General features: G+C 38.4%; 1 protein-coding gene across 9 annotated transcripts in view; it reads left to right on the plus strand.

Moving 5' to 3' along the window:
• XIRP2 (xin actin binding repeat containing 2) overlaps positions 1-16,627 on the plus strand; it is a 597,703-nt gene that overhangs the window by 548,552 nt on the left and 32,524 nt on the right. For all 9 annotated transcript variants that reach the window (XM_021924350.2, XM_003907567.5, XM_021924351.2 and 6 more), the window contains one exon: positions 927-1,061. In XM_021924350.2, the coding sequence (XP_021780042.2) occupies positions 927-1,061 (135 nt within the window). The remainder of the gene's footprint in view (positions 1-926; positions 1,062-16,627) is intronic.

Consider the following 16,627-nt stretch of genomic DNA (forward strand, 5'->3'; position numbering starts at 1 on the left):
AGGACTACTAAGGTGCTTTTCAAATTGCTTCCAATGATACCTATCGAAATTAGTTTTTTCATTTGTGAAATGACAGTGGTAGACTAGAACGCTTCTAATGTGAAAGTCCCCTGATTCTGACATGCCAGTGCTCAGAGCGGATGCCTGGGGTCTGCTAATCCTGGAATAGTATAACTGCTGGTTTTCTGCCTATTCTTTGAGGCCAGTGATGAAGACAGACAGATATGGATTGAAATTCCAGTGCCAGCACTTCTGTTCTAGCTGTGAGAACGTAATAAGCTGTCTTACTTCTCTAAGTATCAATTTCCTTATTTTAAAATGTGGGTAATAGGTGTCCATATCTCACAGAATATGGAGAAGCATTAAATGACAAAATATGTCATTTAATACATACAAAATCACTTAAGTAGTCTCATTACTCATATTAATATTTTTACATAAGGAATATTCTGAGGCTATTTTGTTCATCCTTAATAATTTAAAAAATTTGGAGTAAAAATGATTTTAAAATTATTCTTAATAATGTGTTCCCTATATAGATGTTTGGGATTTTAATGACAACTTCATTGTGGGTTCAAATTGAGTCCATTATTCTAATATCCACTAGTCTGTATATTACAGGAGAAATACTGTGCAATCTAATAGGTCTTATCTGCAGACATCAAAATTTATCTGAGATTAGGAGAATTAACTCAATACTTTGAAGATTCTTCTGACTTTATATCAAAAGACTGATAAATGAGAAAACAACCCAGAAAGAATATCTTTATTAAGCTTTTGTTAAAGGCATACTGAAATAATGGTGTATGTGAATATCTTTTTAAGATACTGTCTATCAATAAATGTCAACTATTTTAAAAATAGCTTGAGAATCCCATCCTGCACAGCTGTAAAGCTGAATTTTCCTTTTTCTTAAATCATCCTAGATGATGGAAGAATCAGAAATGTGCACAGTGCCTGGTGGTTTGGCCAAGGTGAAGAAACAATTTGAGGATGAAATTACTTCTTCCCGTAATACCTTTGCTCAATACCAATATCAACATCAGAACAGATCTGAGCAGGTAATACTACTACAGGTCATGGGTAAATCAGCCATGGTTGAAATGCTCTCATTTTGGTGCCAATGTAGAAATCTCCTTTCTTTAGTGATACATTTATTTTCATTGCTCATTAACAAACACTGTAACTTTGAAATGTTTTAGAAAATCATCTTTAAGACATATATATGTATTTATTTACTTACTTGAAGCATTTTTGCCAAATTTCTAGAGATCGTGCTGGAATATTCTACCTCTCATCTTCTAATGTTTCAGACATTAATGAAAATTAAATAGTCTAGGTTAATCAACAGGTAAATTGAACTGTTAAGAGCAATGTTTATACTGAGTCTCTGCTTCTAGGTTATAATTCATAATAAACTAGCTGCTGGTTGCTTGCATAGATTAAGTTGGAAGCATTATTCAGCTGTTTATTGTGGTGGGGAGTTTTCTGTTTTCTTTAAAATCCTCAAACACTGAATAGTAGAGCCCAGATGTTACATAAAACCACATAATCTGACCTCTAAATGTTATCTTATATAAATTTTTTTCTCATTTCATTGATTTCATTATTTCATTAGTATATATTACAAAATACTGTCATGAGATTTAATGATTTTTGAATGTGAGAATCTTAGTAATAAACCTCATCAGACTTGAAAATTTTTAATAGTAATTACACTGTAAACAGCTGTACGTAGGCCCATGTTTTCCATGAGGAAGGAGACAACTGAGGTAATTCTTAAATTTTGTAGTGAGAAATGAAGTGGATGTATTTTTTTTTAATCCACAGGACATATAGAGTTGCCTAAATTTTTTGTTTTGTTTTGTTTTGTTTTGTTTTTTGTCATCCTACTGGTTTTTTTGTTTGTTTGTTTGCTTTTATACTTTAAGTTCTAGGGTACATGTGCATAACGTGCAGGTTTGTTACATATGTATACTTGTGCCATGTTGGTGTGCTGCACCCATCAACTCGTCAGCACCCATCAACTCATCATTTACATCAGGTATAACTCCCAGTGCAATCCCTCCCCCCTCCCCCCTCCCCATAATAGGCCGCGGTGTGTGATGTTCCCCTTCCCGAGTCCAAGTGATCTCATTGTTCAGTTCCCACCTATGAGTGAGAACATATGGTGTTTGGTTTTCTGTCCTTGTGATAGTTTGCTGAGAATGATGATTTCCAGCTGCATCCATGTCCCTACAAAGGACACAAACTCATCCTTTTTTATGGCTGCATAGTATTCCATGGTGTATATGTGCCACATTTTCTTAATCCAGTCTGTCACTGATGGACATTTGGGTTGATTCCAAGTCTTTGCTATTGTGAATAGTGCTGCAATGAACATATGTGTGCATGTGTCTTTATAGCAGCATGATTTATAATCCTTTGGGTATATACCCAGTAATGGGATGGCTGAGTCATATGGTATTTCTAGTTCTAGATCCTTGAGGAATCACCATACTGTTTTCCATAATGGTTGAACTAGTTTACAATCCCACCAACAGTGTAAAAGTGTTCCTATTTCTCCACATCCTCTCCAGTATCTGTTGTTTCCTGACTTTTTAATGATTGCCATTCTAACTGGTGTGAGATGGTATCTCACTGTGTTTTGATTTGCATTTCTCTGATGGCCAGTGATGACGAGCATTTTTTCATGTGTCTGTAGGCTGTATGCATGTCTTCTTTTGAGAAATATCTGTTCATATACTTTGCCCACTTTTTGATGGGGTTGTTTGTTTTTTTCTTGTAAATCTGATTGAGTTCTTTGTAGGTTCTGGATATTAGCCCTTTGTCAGATGAGTAGATTGCAAAACGTTTCTCCCATTCTGTAGGTTGCCTGTTCACTCTGATGGTAGTTTCTTTTGCTGTGCAGAAGCTCTTTAGTTTAATTAGATCCCATTTGTCAATCTTGGCTTTTGTTGCCATTGCTTTTGGTGTTTTAGACATGAAGTACTTGCCCATGCCTATGTCCTGAATGATATTACCTAGGTTTTCTTCTAGGGTTTTTATGGTATTAGGTCTAACATTTAAGTCTCTAATCCCTCTTGAATTAATTTTCGTATAAGGAGTAAGGAAAGGATCCAGTTTCAGCTTTCTACTTATGGCTAGCCAATTTTCCCAGCACCATTTATTAAATAGGGAATCCTTTCCCCATTTCTTGTTTTTCTCAGGTTTGTCAAAGATCAGATGGCTGTAGATGTGTGGTATTATTTCTGAGGACTCTGTTCTGTTCCATTGGTCTATATCTCTGTTTTGGTACCAGTACCATGCTTTTTGGTTACTGTAGCCTTGTAGTATAGTTTGAAGTCAGGTAGCGTGATGCCTCTAGCTTTGTTCTTTTGACTTAGGATTGTCTTGGCAATGCGGGCTCTTTTTTGGTTCCATATGAACTTTAAAGCAGTTTTTTTTCCAATGCTGTGAAGAAAGTCATTGGTAGCTTGATGGGGATGGCATTGAACCTATAAATTACCTTGGGCATTATGGCCATTTTCACAATATTGATTCTTCCTATCCATGAGCATGGTATGTTCTTTCATTTCTTTGTGTCCTCTTTTATTTCACTGAGCAGTGGTTTGTAGTTCTCCTTGAAGAGGTCCTTTACATCCCTTGTAAATTGGATTCCTAGGTATTTTATTCTCTTTGAAGCAATTGTGAATGGAAGTTCATTCGTGATTTGGCTCTCTGTTTGTCTGTTACTGGTGTATAAGAATGCTTGTGATTTTTGCACATTAATTTTGTATCCTGAGACTTTGCTGAAATTGCTTATCAGCTTAAGGAGATTTTGGGCTGAGATGATGGGGTTTTGTAAATACACAATCATGTCATCTGCAAACAGGGACAGTTTGACTTCTTCTTTTCCTAACTGAATACCCTTGATTTCTTTCTCTTGCCTGATTGCCCTAGCCAGAACTTCCAACACTATGTTGAATAGGAGTAGTGAGAGAGAGAGCATCACTATCTTGTGCCAGTTTTCAAAGGGAATGCTTCCAGTTTTTGCCCGTTCAGTATGATATTGGCTGCGGGTTTGTCATAAATAGCTCTTATTATTTCGAGATACGTTCCGTCAATACCGAATTTATTGAGAGTTTTTAGCATGAAGGGCTGTTGAATTTGTCAAAGGCCTTTTCTGCGTCTATTGAGATAATCATGTGGTTTTTGTCTTTGGTTCTGTTTATATGCTGGATTACGTTTATTGATTTGCATATGTTGAACCAGCCTTGCATCCCAGGGATGAAGCCCACTTGATTATGGTGGATAAGCTTTTTGATGTGCTGCTGGATTCGGTTTGCCAGTATTTTATTGAGGATTTTTGCATTGATGTTCATCAGGGATATTGGTCTAAAATTCTCTTTTTTTGTTGTGTCTCTGCCAGGCTTTGGTATCAGGATGATGTTGGCCTCATAAAATGAGTTAGGGAGGATTCCCTCTTTTTCTATTGATTGGAATAGTTTCAGAAGGAATGGTACCAGCTTCTCCTTGTTCCTCTGGTATAATTCAGCTGTGAATCCATCTGGTCCTGGAGTTTTTTTGGTTGGTAAGCTATTAATTATTGCCTCAATTTCAGAGCCTGCTATTGGTCTATTCAGGGATTCAACTTCTTCCTGGTTTAGTCTTGGGAGAGTGTAAGTGTCCAGGAAATTATCCATTTCTTCTAGATTTTCTAGTTTATTTGCGTAGAGGTGTTTATAGTATTCTCTGATGGTAGTTTGTATTTCTGTGGGGTCGGTGGTGATATCCCCTCTATCATTTTTTATTGCATCTATTTGATTCTTCTTTTTTTCTTTATTAGTCTTGCTAGCGGTCTATCAATTTTGTTGATCTTTTCAAAAAACCAACTCCTGGATTCATTGATTTTTTGGAGGGTTTTTTGTGTCTCTATCTCCTTCAGTTCTGCTCTGATCTTAGTTATTTCTTGCCTTGCCTTAGCTTTTGAATGTGTTTGGTCTTGCTTCTCTAGTTCTTTTAATTGTGATGTTAGAGCGTCAATTTTAGATCTCTCCAGCTTTCTCTTGTGGGCATTTAGTGCTATAAATTTCCCTCTATACACTGCTTTAAATGTATCCCAGAGATTCTGGTATGTTGTATCTTTGTTCTCATTGGTTTCAAAGAACATCTTTGTTTCTGCCTTCATTTCGTTATGTACCCAGTAGTCATTCAGGAGCAGGTTGTTCAGTTTCCATGTAGTTGAGCAGTTTTGATTGAGTTTCTTAGTCCTGAGTTCTAGTTTGATTGCACTGTGGTCTGAGAGACAGTTTGTTATAATTTCTGTTCTTTTACATTTGCTGAGGAGTGCTTTACTTCCAATTATGTGGTCAATTTTGGAATAAGTGTGATGTGGTGCTGAGAAGAATGTATATTCTGTTAATTTGGGGTGGAGAGTTCTGTAGATGTCTATTAGGTCCACTTGGTGCAGAGTTGAGTTCAATTCCTGGATATCCTTGTTAACTTTCTGTCTCGTTGATCTGTCTAATGTTGACAGTGGGGTGTTGAAGTCTCCCATTATTATTGTATGGGAGTCTAAGTCTCTTCGTAAGTCTCTAAGGACTTGCTTTATGAATCTGGGTGCTCCTGTATTGGGTGCATATATATTTAGGATAGTTAGCTCTTCTTGTTGAATTGATCCCTTTACCATTATGTAATGGTGTTCTTTGTTTCTTTTGATCTTTGTTGGTTTAAAGTCTGTTTTATCAGAGACTATTATTGCAACCCCTGCTTTTTTTGTTCTCCATTTGCTTGGTAGATCTTCCTCCATCCCTTTATTTTGAGCCTATGTATGTCTCTGCATGTGAGATGTGTCTCCTGAATACAGCAAACTGATGGGTCTTGACTCTTTATCCAGTTTGCCAGTCTGTGTCTTTTAATTGGAGCATTTAGTCCATTTACATTTAAGGTTAATATTGTTATGTGTGAACTTGATCCTGTCGTTATGATATTAACTGGTTATTTTGCTCATTAGTTGATGCAGTTTCTTCCTAGCCTTGATGGTCTTTACATTTTGGCATTTTTTTGAGATGGCTGGTACCGGTTGTTCCTTTCCATGTTTTGTGCTTCCTTCAGGGTCTCTTGTAAGGCAGGCCTGGTGGTGACAAAATCTCTAAGCATTTGCTTATCTATAAAGGATTTTATTTCTCCTTCACTTATGAAACATAGTTTGGCTAGATATGAAATTCTGGGTTTAAAATTCTTTTCTTTAAGAATGTTGAATATTGGCCCCCACTCTCTTCTCGCTTGGAGAGTTTCTGCCGAGAGATCTGCTGTTAGTCTGATGGGCTTCCCTTTGTGCGTAACCCGACCTTTCTCTCTGGCTGCCCTTAACAGTTTTTCCTTCATTTCAACTTTGGTGAATCTGACAATTATGTGTCTTGGAGTTGCTCTTTTCGAGGAGTATCTTTGTGGTGTTCTGTGTATTTCCTGAATTTGAATGTTGGCCTGCCTTACTAGGTTGGGGAACTTCTCCTGGATGATATCCTGAAGAGTGTTTTCCAACTTGGTTCCATTTTCCCCCTCACTTTCAGGCACCTCAATCAGACGTAGATTTGGTCTTTTCACATAATCCCATACTTCTTGAAGGCTTTGTTCATTTCTTTTTCCTCTTTTTTCTTTAGACTTCTCTTCTCGCTTCATTTCATTCATTTGATCCTCATTCGCTGATACCCTTTCTTCCAGTTGATTGAGTCGGTTACTGAAGCTTCTGCGTTTGTCATGTATTTCTCGTGTCATGGTTTTTATCTCTGTCAGTTCGTTTATGGCCTTGTCTGCATTGATTATTCTAGTTATCCATTCTTCCATTCTTTTTTCAAGATTTTTAGTTTCTTTGTGCTGGGTATGTAATTCCTCCTTTAGCTCTGAGAAGTTTGATGGACTGAAGCCTTCTCTCAATTCGTCAAAGTCATTCTCCATCCAGCTTTGATCTGTTGCTGGCGATGAGCTGCATTCCTTTGGAGGGGGAGATGCGCTCTTATTTTTTGAATTTCCAGCTTTTCTGCTCTGCCTTTTTCCCATCTTTGTGGTTTTATCTGCCTTTGGTCTTTGATGATGGTGACGTACTGATGGGGTTTTGGTGTGGGTGTCCTTCCTGTTTGTTAGTTTTCCTTCTAACAGTCAGGACCCTCAGCTGTAGGTCTGTTGGAGATTGCTTGAGGTCCACTCCAGACCCTGTTTGCCTGGGTATCAGCAGCAGAGGCTGCAGAAGATAGAATATTGCTGAATAGCGAGTGTACCTGTCTGATTCTTGCTTTGGAAGCTTCCTCTCAGGGGTGTAACCCGCCGTGTGAGGTGTGGGGTGTCAGACTGCCCCTAGTGGGGGATGTCTCCCAGTTAGGCTACTCAGGGGTCAGGGACCCACTTGAGCAGGCAGTCTGTCATTCTCAGATCTCAACCTCCGTGTTAGGAGATCCACTGCTCTCTTCAAAGCTGTCAGACAGGGTCGTTTGCATCTGCAGAGGTTTCTGCTGCTTTTTTTTTTGTTTGTTTAGCTGTGCCCTGTCCCCAGAGGTGGAGTCTACAGAGACAGGCAGGCCTTCTTGAGCTGCTGTGGGCTCCACCCAGTTCAAGCTTCCCAGAGGTTTTGTTTACCTACTTAAGCCTCAGCAATGGCCGGCGGCCCTCCCCCAGGCACGCTGCTGCCTTGCCGTTAGATTGCAGACTGCTGTGCTAGCAATGAGGGAGGCTCCCCAGGCGTGGGACCCTCCTGGCCAGGTGTGGGATATAATCTCCTGCTGTGCCGTTTGCTAAGACCCTTGGTAAAGCGCAGTATTGGGGTGGGAGTTACCCTATTTTCCAGGTGTTGTGTGTCTCAGTTCCTCTGGCTAGGAAAAGGGATTCCCTTCCCCCTTTCACTTCCCAGGTGAGGAGATGCCTCACCCTGCTTCAGCTCTCTCTGGTCGGGCTGCGGCAGCTGACCAGCACCGATTGTCCAGCACACCCTAGTGAGATGAACCCGGTACCTCAGTTGAAAATGCAGAAATCACCCATCTTCTATGTCGCTCGCCCTGGGAGCTGGAGACTGGAGCTGTTCCTATTCAGCCATCTTGCTCCGCTAAAAAAAAGGCCACCTAAATTTTTTTAAATGAAGCAATTGCGTGCTATGTGTGGCAGGGGATGAGATGGCATATCAGGTAGAATGATTAAAAATCTCGTATGTGAAATATTATTTGTTTTGTTTTTCTGGCTCTGGTTGAAAAGTTAAAAATGTACAATATAGGTAGCTCAATAAATTTATGGCAAGATTTATTTTTAATGTTGTCAAGGAAATTTAATATAAATAATTAAGATTAAGCATACTTGTGATCTAATATATAACTGTTGCAATGTAGGAGTCTTTGAGTGTAGATGTGTGTGTTTAAACTGGTCAACAATACAAAATATTACTATCATTAATGGTTTAAATAACAAATTCTGCGTAGAAATATCAGTAATTAATTTACAGATCCTTCACTTTGAAGGGAAGCAGTGGAGACTATGGGCTATGAAACTTGTGGATCTGGATTTACACGCCACCTCTGCTACTTTTCAGGGTTACAGAGACCCAGGGCCACCTTCATGGATGTGTGACTTGTGCAGTTGCACAGGGTCCCGTACTCCATGCACTTCGTTTAACACTCTTCTGTCTCCATTTTAAAATTCTCAGCAACTTTTGAACAAGGGACCCTACGTTTTCATTTTGCACTGGGTCTGGCATACTATGTAACCAGTACTGCACAGACCAAATTCGTAAGCCCCTCAATCTTCAATTTCTGATGAGTAAGATGGGAAAACTGTTGAGTGATTTGCCTATCTCATTAGGTTACTATGGAGGTTTAATGTGACAAAGAGCAACTGATGTGAAACTATTTCCATATCTGTGAAGCTTGATATTGGTTAAGACTCTTTAATACTGCAAAAGACAGAAAACTCCAAAAAAGTGACTTAAACCAAAAGAAACATTACAGGTTTACAAAAAATAGTCTTGTGGAAGGGAGATTTGATGTAAGCCCCAGTGGAGTACCAGAGCTGGCTTGTATCAACTCTCCAATTATTAAATTTGGGGGAGTTTTGGAAACCAGACACCATCTTGCCAACAGCTTGAAATCAGCCACAGTGAGAATATTTACACCAGGGAAATTGGCAAATGCAACAAATCCTTCCTTCCTTCCTTTTTTTTCCTTATTTCAATAACACTGTCAAATATATATCACCTTACCATTGATGTAGGGGCTTGAAGTATGATCCTAGCAAAATGGCTAAGAGCACAGATATTGGAGCCAGGTCATTTGGGTTCAAATTCCTGCTCCTTTGTGTATTAACTCTTTGACATTAGACAAGTTTCTTAACATCTTTGTCTCTCAGTTTCCCTAATTATAAAGTCAGTATTATGCCAGTACCCACCCATGGGTTTGTTTAGAAGAATAAATGAGTTAGTATTTGTAAAGTGCTTAAAACATTGCCTGGTCGATTGTAAGCTCCACACAAACATTTGTTCAAACAATAAACAAAGTATCACCTTTATCTGATTTCTTCTTCTTAACCTCTCAGCATCACTTCCACTGGTTTGGCCCCATTCTCATCCAAGTTTTCCCCAGGTTGTAGCAAAAGGAGTGCAGAGAAAGTAAGAATCGTTTTCCCAGAAGTCCCAAGAAAAAGGCTTATAGCGTCTTGTTGGTTCTGAATGGAATATACATGCTCCTTACACATCTAATTGCTGTAGCAAGAGGATGCTGATTGGCTTAGACCTGTGTACCTTGTTTACCTAAGTGGAAGTTCTCAGCATATGGTTTTCAATGAAGAATATATATTGTGGGTAAAAACAAAATCAAACAAAAATATATATCTACTATACACTCCTTGCAAATATAGTTTATTATTATAATATATGTAGTCCCTGCTCTGTGAATGTGTATGAAAGTAATAAAAATCATGCACTAGAATTCTGAATGTTTGCATGAGTCTGGAACTGTAGTGACTTCTCTAAACTTCAGTTTCATTATCTACTTTTAGATAATGTTAATAATATTCAATAATTCCATGAGGAATGAATAAGCCTAAGCCATAATTCAAGGCAATATAAATACAATATAAAAGAAACACAGGTAAGAATAAACTAGTAAACACCATTTGTGGAATGAAGACCGTATGCAGAAGTCTGTAGGAACGTGAAAGAAAAAGTCATTTGTGGCGGGGCATGGTGGCTCATGCCTGTAATCCCAGCACTTTGGGAGGCTGAGGTGGGCGGATCACCTGAGGTCGGGAGTTCGATACCAGCCTGGCCAACATTGAAAAACCCCATCTCTACTAAAAATACAAAATTAGACGGGTGTGGTGGTGCATGCCTGTAATCCCAGCTACTGGGAGGCTGAGGCAGGAGAATAGCTTGAGCCCAGGAGTTGAAGGTTGCGGTGAGCCAAGATGGCACCATTGCACTCCAGCCTGGGCAACAAGAGTGAAACTCTGTCTCAAAAAAAAAAAAGAAAGGAAAAAGTCATTTGTGTCTTATTTTAAATGGCCTTAATTTGTAATCCTTATTGGAAAATTGAGATAAATGTCAAATTTGGCTATAGCAGGGAAAATGTAGAAAAACTGTGTCTTAGATAGTCAAACTTTTAATGCTATCTAAATGCATTCGAAATATCACTTCTTTTATCAGCAGAGATTGTGGACAAGATGTTTTCTGGTAAACGCAGGTAGTTAATTCTGTCTTTACCTAAGATGTTGTCAACTCTGATAGTGATTTCAATCTCTTTGCTGTTGAAAGTGCTTGAGATTTATTTCCCTGCTATTTTCCCCTGGCCAAAAAATATTTATTTTTTTTATATATAGTAATTAATACTAATTTGGAAGTCAAGTTTAATTAGAGTTAAAAGTAAGAACATTTGTTCTGGATTTCTGACAATATTTAATGCCACAATTAGTAATAACTTAATAAGGTATAATAATGAAGTCCAATCTGCCTGTTTGCTTCCTAATGTATTGAAGTCAGATGTTTCAGGGTAATTAGCTGACTATTTGGTAACAATTTGTCTGGGAGATCAGCAATTGGCCTAAACAAATTTCGATAATTTATCTATCTCTGAGATTAAAGATCCCTATATCCCTTCTTTTGCTGATGGATGTTTTACATCTAATGGAAGGGCAATTCTGAAATAGAAAAAAAGGGTTGCACAATATAATAACATTTATTTATGCCAGACATTTTAAACTTAGGATGATGTCCCATTTAGGTATTCTAGACTTGCCATGCTTTTATAGTTCTGCCTGTTAAACAGTTAGCCATATTCCTGCTAGCCTGCAGAGTATGCCTATGAAAATTAGGAAAAGGAACCACTCTGGGTCTCTGAAGGAGAGAGTTAAGTGGTGGGAAGGGTTGAGCTTCTTCAAAGAATAGGTTGGGGAACCTTTATTAGCTTGCCTTTGCAGTTAATACTAACCATTTTTAACATTACCCATTTGGATTTTGTTTTTCAAAACAACCATTAATGCTTCCAGTAGATATAAATTAAACCCAACCCTCTTTAAGGGATTATAAGTCACGCAGCATATCTCCTGCTTTTCATGCTAGTGAAAATCAGTAGGGGCTTAATGCTAGAATGAAAAGGACAAGTTGAGAGGGGTGTCTTTTTATCCACTCACTACAACGGTCTCCATTTGGGAAGAACATTCCAAATAATCCGTCTACTCAACTTTAAAAGAGTATCTCTAGATATGCTGGAACAAATGTTAGAACAAATGTGCTATTGATGTAAAATTGCCATTGCCTCTCTCCTGAGTTAATTTTCACTTGCCCATTCTATGGTTTCTGTGTGGTTATTCTTACGACTTTCTTCTTCTTTTATTTTTCTTTTTCCTTATTTATCAGCTTTGTTAAGATATAATTTGCATACCATAACTTTCACCCATTTTATGAATACAGCTCAATGACTGTTTAGAATATTTACAGAGTTGTGCAGTGTCACCACAACCTAATTTTAAAACATTCCCATCCTTCCAGAAAGAAACCTTGTACCTATTAGCAGTCTAGGACTTTCTTTGTGCCACATTCTCACACTTAGGGTTTGACTTTCATCTTCTTAAGTGAATTTCTTTTTCGTTTTCTTTCCTCCATATTTATGCAGTACTGAGGAGCTCTTTGTGTATTATTTTGTGAAGCCCCAGAAGCTGCTTCTTTCCTCAAGTTGCTTTTTCTTTTTCCTAAGTAGCATAAGTAGGAAAGAGCAGATGGAGCTCCAAAAATTTTGGAAGTAACCAGTGCAATCCAGTGCTAAGGTATTTGCTTTCATGTGAAATTGCTGCACTGAATCTATATCAAGAAGAAAAAGCATTCCTGACCTTTGCCTTGCCACTAACTCTGATGCGCTGAGTGACAGTATATATCTTTCCTCATGTATCTGCTATGGCAAAAATTAAAATGTAAACGTTAGGATTCTGTAAGATTATATGGATTTAGAACAATCTCTAGACAATTTTAGGTCAATAAAAAACATTTTTGACAGCTTGTGACAGATATAATCTGACTACTGTGTGTTTTACACTCTTTAAAGGTGACCTATAATTATTTTCCAGCAAACTAAATATATTTTTATCAGCTAAATGTCCACATTGCAAAGCATTTCTCATCTAAGTGCTTTAAACCTGCCTTTAGCTCCCTGCCACATACGTAATTTTTCAAGGTCATAGATTGCTATTAACAGCCCCAACCTAACCTAGATCTCTATCAACATACAAGGTTGTGACCAAGAATGTATCTTGTATTGTCTTTTAATTATGAGCACTATTTTAAAGTGACTATTATAACTTAAAGTACCAGCACTCAAAATGAGGCAATCTGGAGTAGTAATTGGGGCTGCGGGCTCTAGAGTCAGATAGACTGGGTTATAATCCCCCAAGTTACCCATCTATCTTAGTCCACTTTGTGCTGCTATGACAGAATACCACAGACTGGTTAATTTGTTATGAAAAGAAATTTGTTGGCTTTCATTCCTGGAGGATGAACAGCCCAATGTCAAGGTGCTGGCATCTTGTTAAGGACCTTCTTGCTATGTCATAATGTGGCAGAAAGTGAGAGGGTAAGAAGGAGCAAGAATAAGAAGGGGGAACTCACTCTCACTCCTATGATAATGACACTAGTTCACTCACGAGGTGGTGCCCTCATGACTAACTACCTCTTAGAGTTCTCACCTCCTAATACTATCACAAAGGCAAATACATTTTTTAGACAAGGTCTTGCTCTGTCACCCAGGTGGTAGTGCAGTGGTGCAATCTCAGCTTAATGCAACCCCCACCTCCCAGGCTCAAGTAATACCTCCACTTCAGCCTCCTGAGTAGTTGGGACCACAGGCATATGCCACCACGCCCAGCTAATTTTTGTTTTTGTTTTTGTTTTAAGAGATGGGGTTTCCCCATTTTTCTCAGACTGGTCTCAAACTCCTAAGCTCAAGTGATTCACCCACTTGGCCTCCCAGAGTGCTGGAATTACAGTCATGAGGCACTGTGCCCAGCTGGCAATTACATTTCAACATGAATTTTGAAGGGGATAAACCTTCAAACCATAGCACCACTTAATTTCTTCTAAAATAATAACAGCTCATTTTAAGAATAAAATGTTCATGTAAATCTTTTAGTATATTGCCTAGCATATATTAGTTGATTACTAAACCCCAGCTATTATCATTAGAAATATTGACCCATAAGCCAAAAGGGGACATAATCAAGTGGCAATTATTCTCAAAATAGCATATGATTCACAAACAATTTATGTATATGTAAAAAGACAAAGAAGGACTATCATGTTCTGTGCTTCACACCTTGGCTTTCTTTCCAATTCTTTAGCCCTGGGAGATAATAGTTTTTAAGGAGCTCCATTATCCAAAGATTAACTTGAAATGAGCATACCTGTACATGTTTTGAGCATACATCGTTGTGGAGTAATCAGTAACTCTAGTGCATGTTTTAAAAATTATAATAGCAAGTCTTCTGTTGAAGAAAAAGTATTTAACCCCAACTGTAATAAATGACAAGATAAGGTGGACCAAGAAAGAAATATGCTTCAAACACACTCTATAGGTACGTTGGAGCCTCACAATAAATAAAAATTTGGTTTTTTAAGTGGGAACAAATAAATAGCATAGCATTGCTTTTGAAGACTGCTTTATTTGTAGTATAGTGGCAAGGTACTACTGAGAGGAAAACAATATAATTAATATACAAATTCAATTAGGTAGGAGAGGAAAGGCTATGCTGTTTTAATAGAAGAGAAAAAGAGGAAGAGTTGAAGGGATGTTGATTTCCTCAATGTTTACAAGTATGAGTGTTGTATATGTGGTTTCTCAGCACATTTTAGTTGATGTATGGAAGGGAAAGAAAAGGTAGAGGAAAAATCTACCTTGTAACATTTTCTGGTTTGTGCAATTGGAAAAATGAAGGTAAGTATGTTTCTATAACAGTGTTAATAGAATGAAGCCAGTGTCTGATCAACACGCTCAGAAATAAGGACCCGTATTTGCCAGAGAACTGTTGCTTTTTATTTGGCACAGGTGATGGAATCACATAGACCTTTCTGCAGATAGGCCAGCGAATACTCATGAACCTTCCACAGGCTGAGTGATCATAGCAGGGTCTCAACTTGATCTTAAGAAAACAAAGAACAAAAACAGCACAAACATTGTTCTCAAGAGTCACATAAATAAGGTTCATAGACAGATTACATTCAGCAGTCTTACTCTGTTAAAAATTAAAACTCTCATAACAAATCTTTCACTGATTTTTCCTTCCAAATCCAGGCCCTTTAATCTGTTTATCCTCTACAGCTCTTTCTTCATGCCTGTGGCTGAGTGGGCTTTGATGATGAAAAGAACACAATAAGATTAACTTTTTAATGCTGAAGCAGAATTGGAAGACCAAGAGTTTGCTAAATAGAACAAAATAGCCTCAACCAGTTATCATCAGTAATATTCATGCGGCCAGATCTGCACGAGCTGGTTGATGCAGAATTCAGTTGACTGAAATTATCTATTAATGGGACGTCTCAGTTCCTGACTATGCCATACAACAAATCAACTTTGCTCTATACTAGTAATTCGGTTTTCCTTTCAATTCTGTAAGAAGTGGAAATGCAAACGCAGATCCAGTTAGGAGTTTGGAGATGCGTATTTCATGAATTGACTTTTTTTCTCTACTCTTGCATTGAAAATTATCTTTGCCATGCTCATGATTGCCCATTTTATTACCACTTTTCAAAACTGTGTCCATGGTGCTGCTTCCTTGCCATTTTGCGCTGGTTTTCTCCTACTACTCAATCTGTGTCTCTTCTCTTCCTACCCACATCCACCTTCCTATAGCTCTGTAAATTGTGTCAGGATCCCATGCTCTTTTTTATAGAAACTGAATCAACAGAATTATATTCTGTGAAGAAGATTCTTGCTCAAGTTGTGAAGTAAATTAACTGCATTTAGAACTGCCTAGATCAACTATGAGGAAAACAAAAGCAAAAACACAAAGCAACCACATGAAGACTTGCATTTCTCAAGATGAAAGATGGAAAAGCCTTTTCTTCAAGCCCCAGCAAACCATTACTTTTTCCCTTGCCCTCATAAAGGCCTGCATGAGACTGATCTCTCAAACATGCACCCCACGCTCCTTCACAAAGCCCTACTCCCCACTCTACCCAGGCTTCTTTGGGTTATGCTACAGGGATGTAGTGGTAGCAAGTTTCAATGAGTCCTCCGTCTGTAGGTTCCCAAATCTCTCTGGGCCTGAATCAGGGCATCTTTTCCAAGCTTCTGAAACATCACCTCCTACCCCTACCATGACTCTACAAAGATCTGGAATCAAACCATCCTCCTTGTTCAGCTTGGGCGTGGAATCCCAGTGGGAACTCTGAGCATTTAAGCCCTCTTTATGCTGGGTTGTACACTGGAATTCCCCGGGCAGCCCAGGTAATTGATTTAATTGTTCTGGAGAATGCTCAAGGAGCAGGGGGATTTGATAGCTCTCTAGGTGATTCTAATGTGCAGCAATGACTATGACAGTGCAAACGTAAGGCAAGATTTGCTATCCCAGGGTTAACCTCTCCCTTCTTGATTTCTGATCTGAGGCTTATTGCCTGCCCCTGTCATTCTGTTCACACTCTGATAGCAGGGGCCTTCTTCTTATGTTGACATTTCTCTTGAGATAACTATTGCAGTCAAAAAATAGAATAGGAGACTGAAGAATCCAGAGAAAGCAAAGGCTTAAAGAAATCATGGTGAAAATAATAAATATTAGCCAGCCAAATAACCAATTTACTGATACCCTAATCCCACGTAATTCCTTTGTTGGTGGTAGACTATATTGAAATAGTAATTTCTGCATATGTATGATATATTAGAATATTAAAAATAAACTAGCCCTGTAATCCCAGCACTTTGGGAGGCCAAAGTGGGAGGCCAAGGTGGGAGGATTGTTTGAGGTCAGGAGTTAGAGACCAGCCTGGGCAACATAGCAAAACCCCATCTCTACAAAAGAAAAAATATTTTTTAATTAGCCAAGCATGGTGGCATGTGCTTGTAGTCCAAGCTACTCAAGAGGCTGAGGTGAAAGGATGGCTTGAGCCCAGGAGTTCAAAGCCACAGTAAGCCAT

Source organism: Papio anubis, chromosome 10, assembly GCF_008728515.1.
Source record: "Papio anubis isolate 15944 chromosome 10, Panubis1.0, whole genome shotgun sequence".
Lineage (NCBI taxonomy): Eukaryota > Metazoa > Chordata > Mammalia > Primates > Cercopithecidae > Papio > Papio anubis.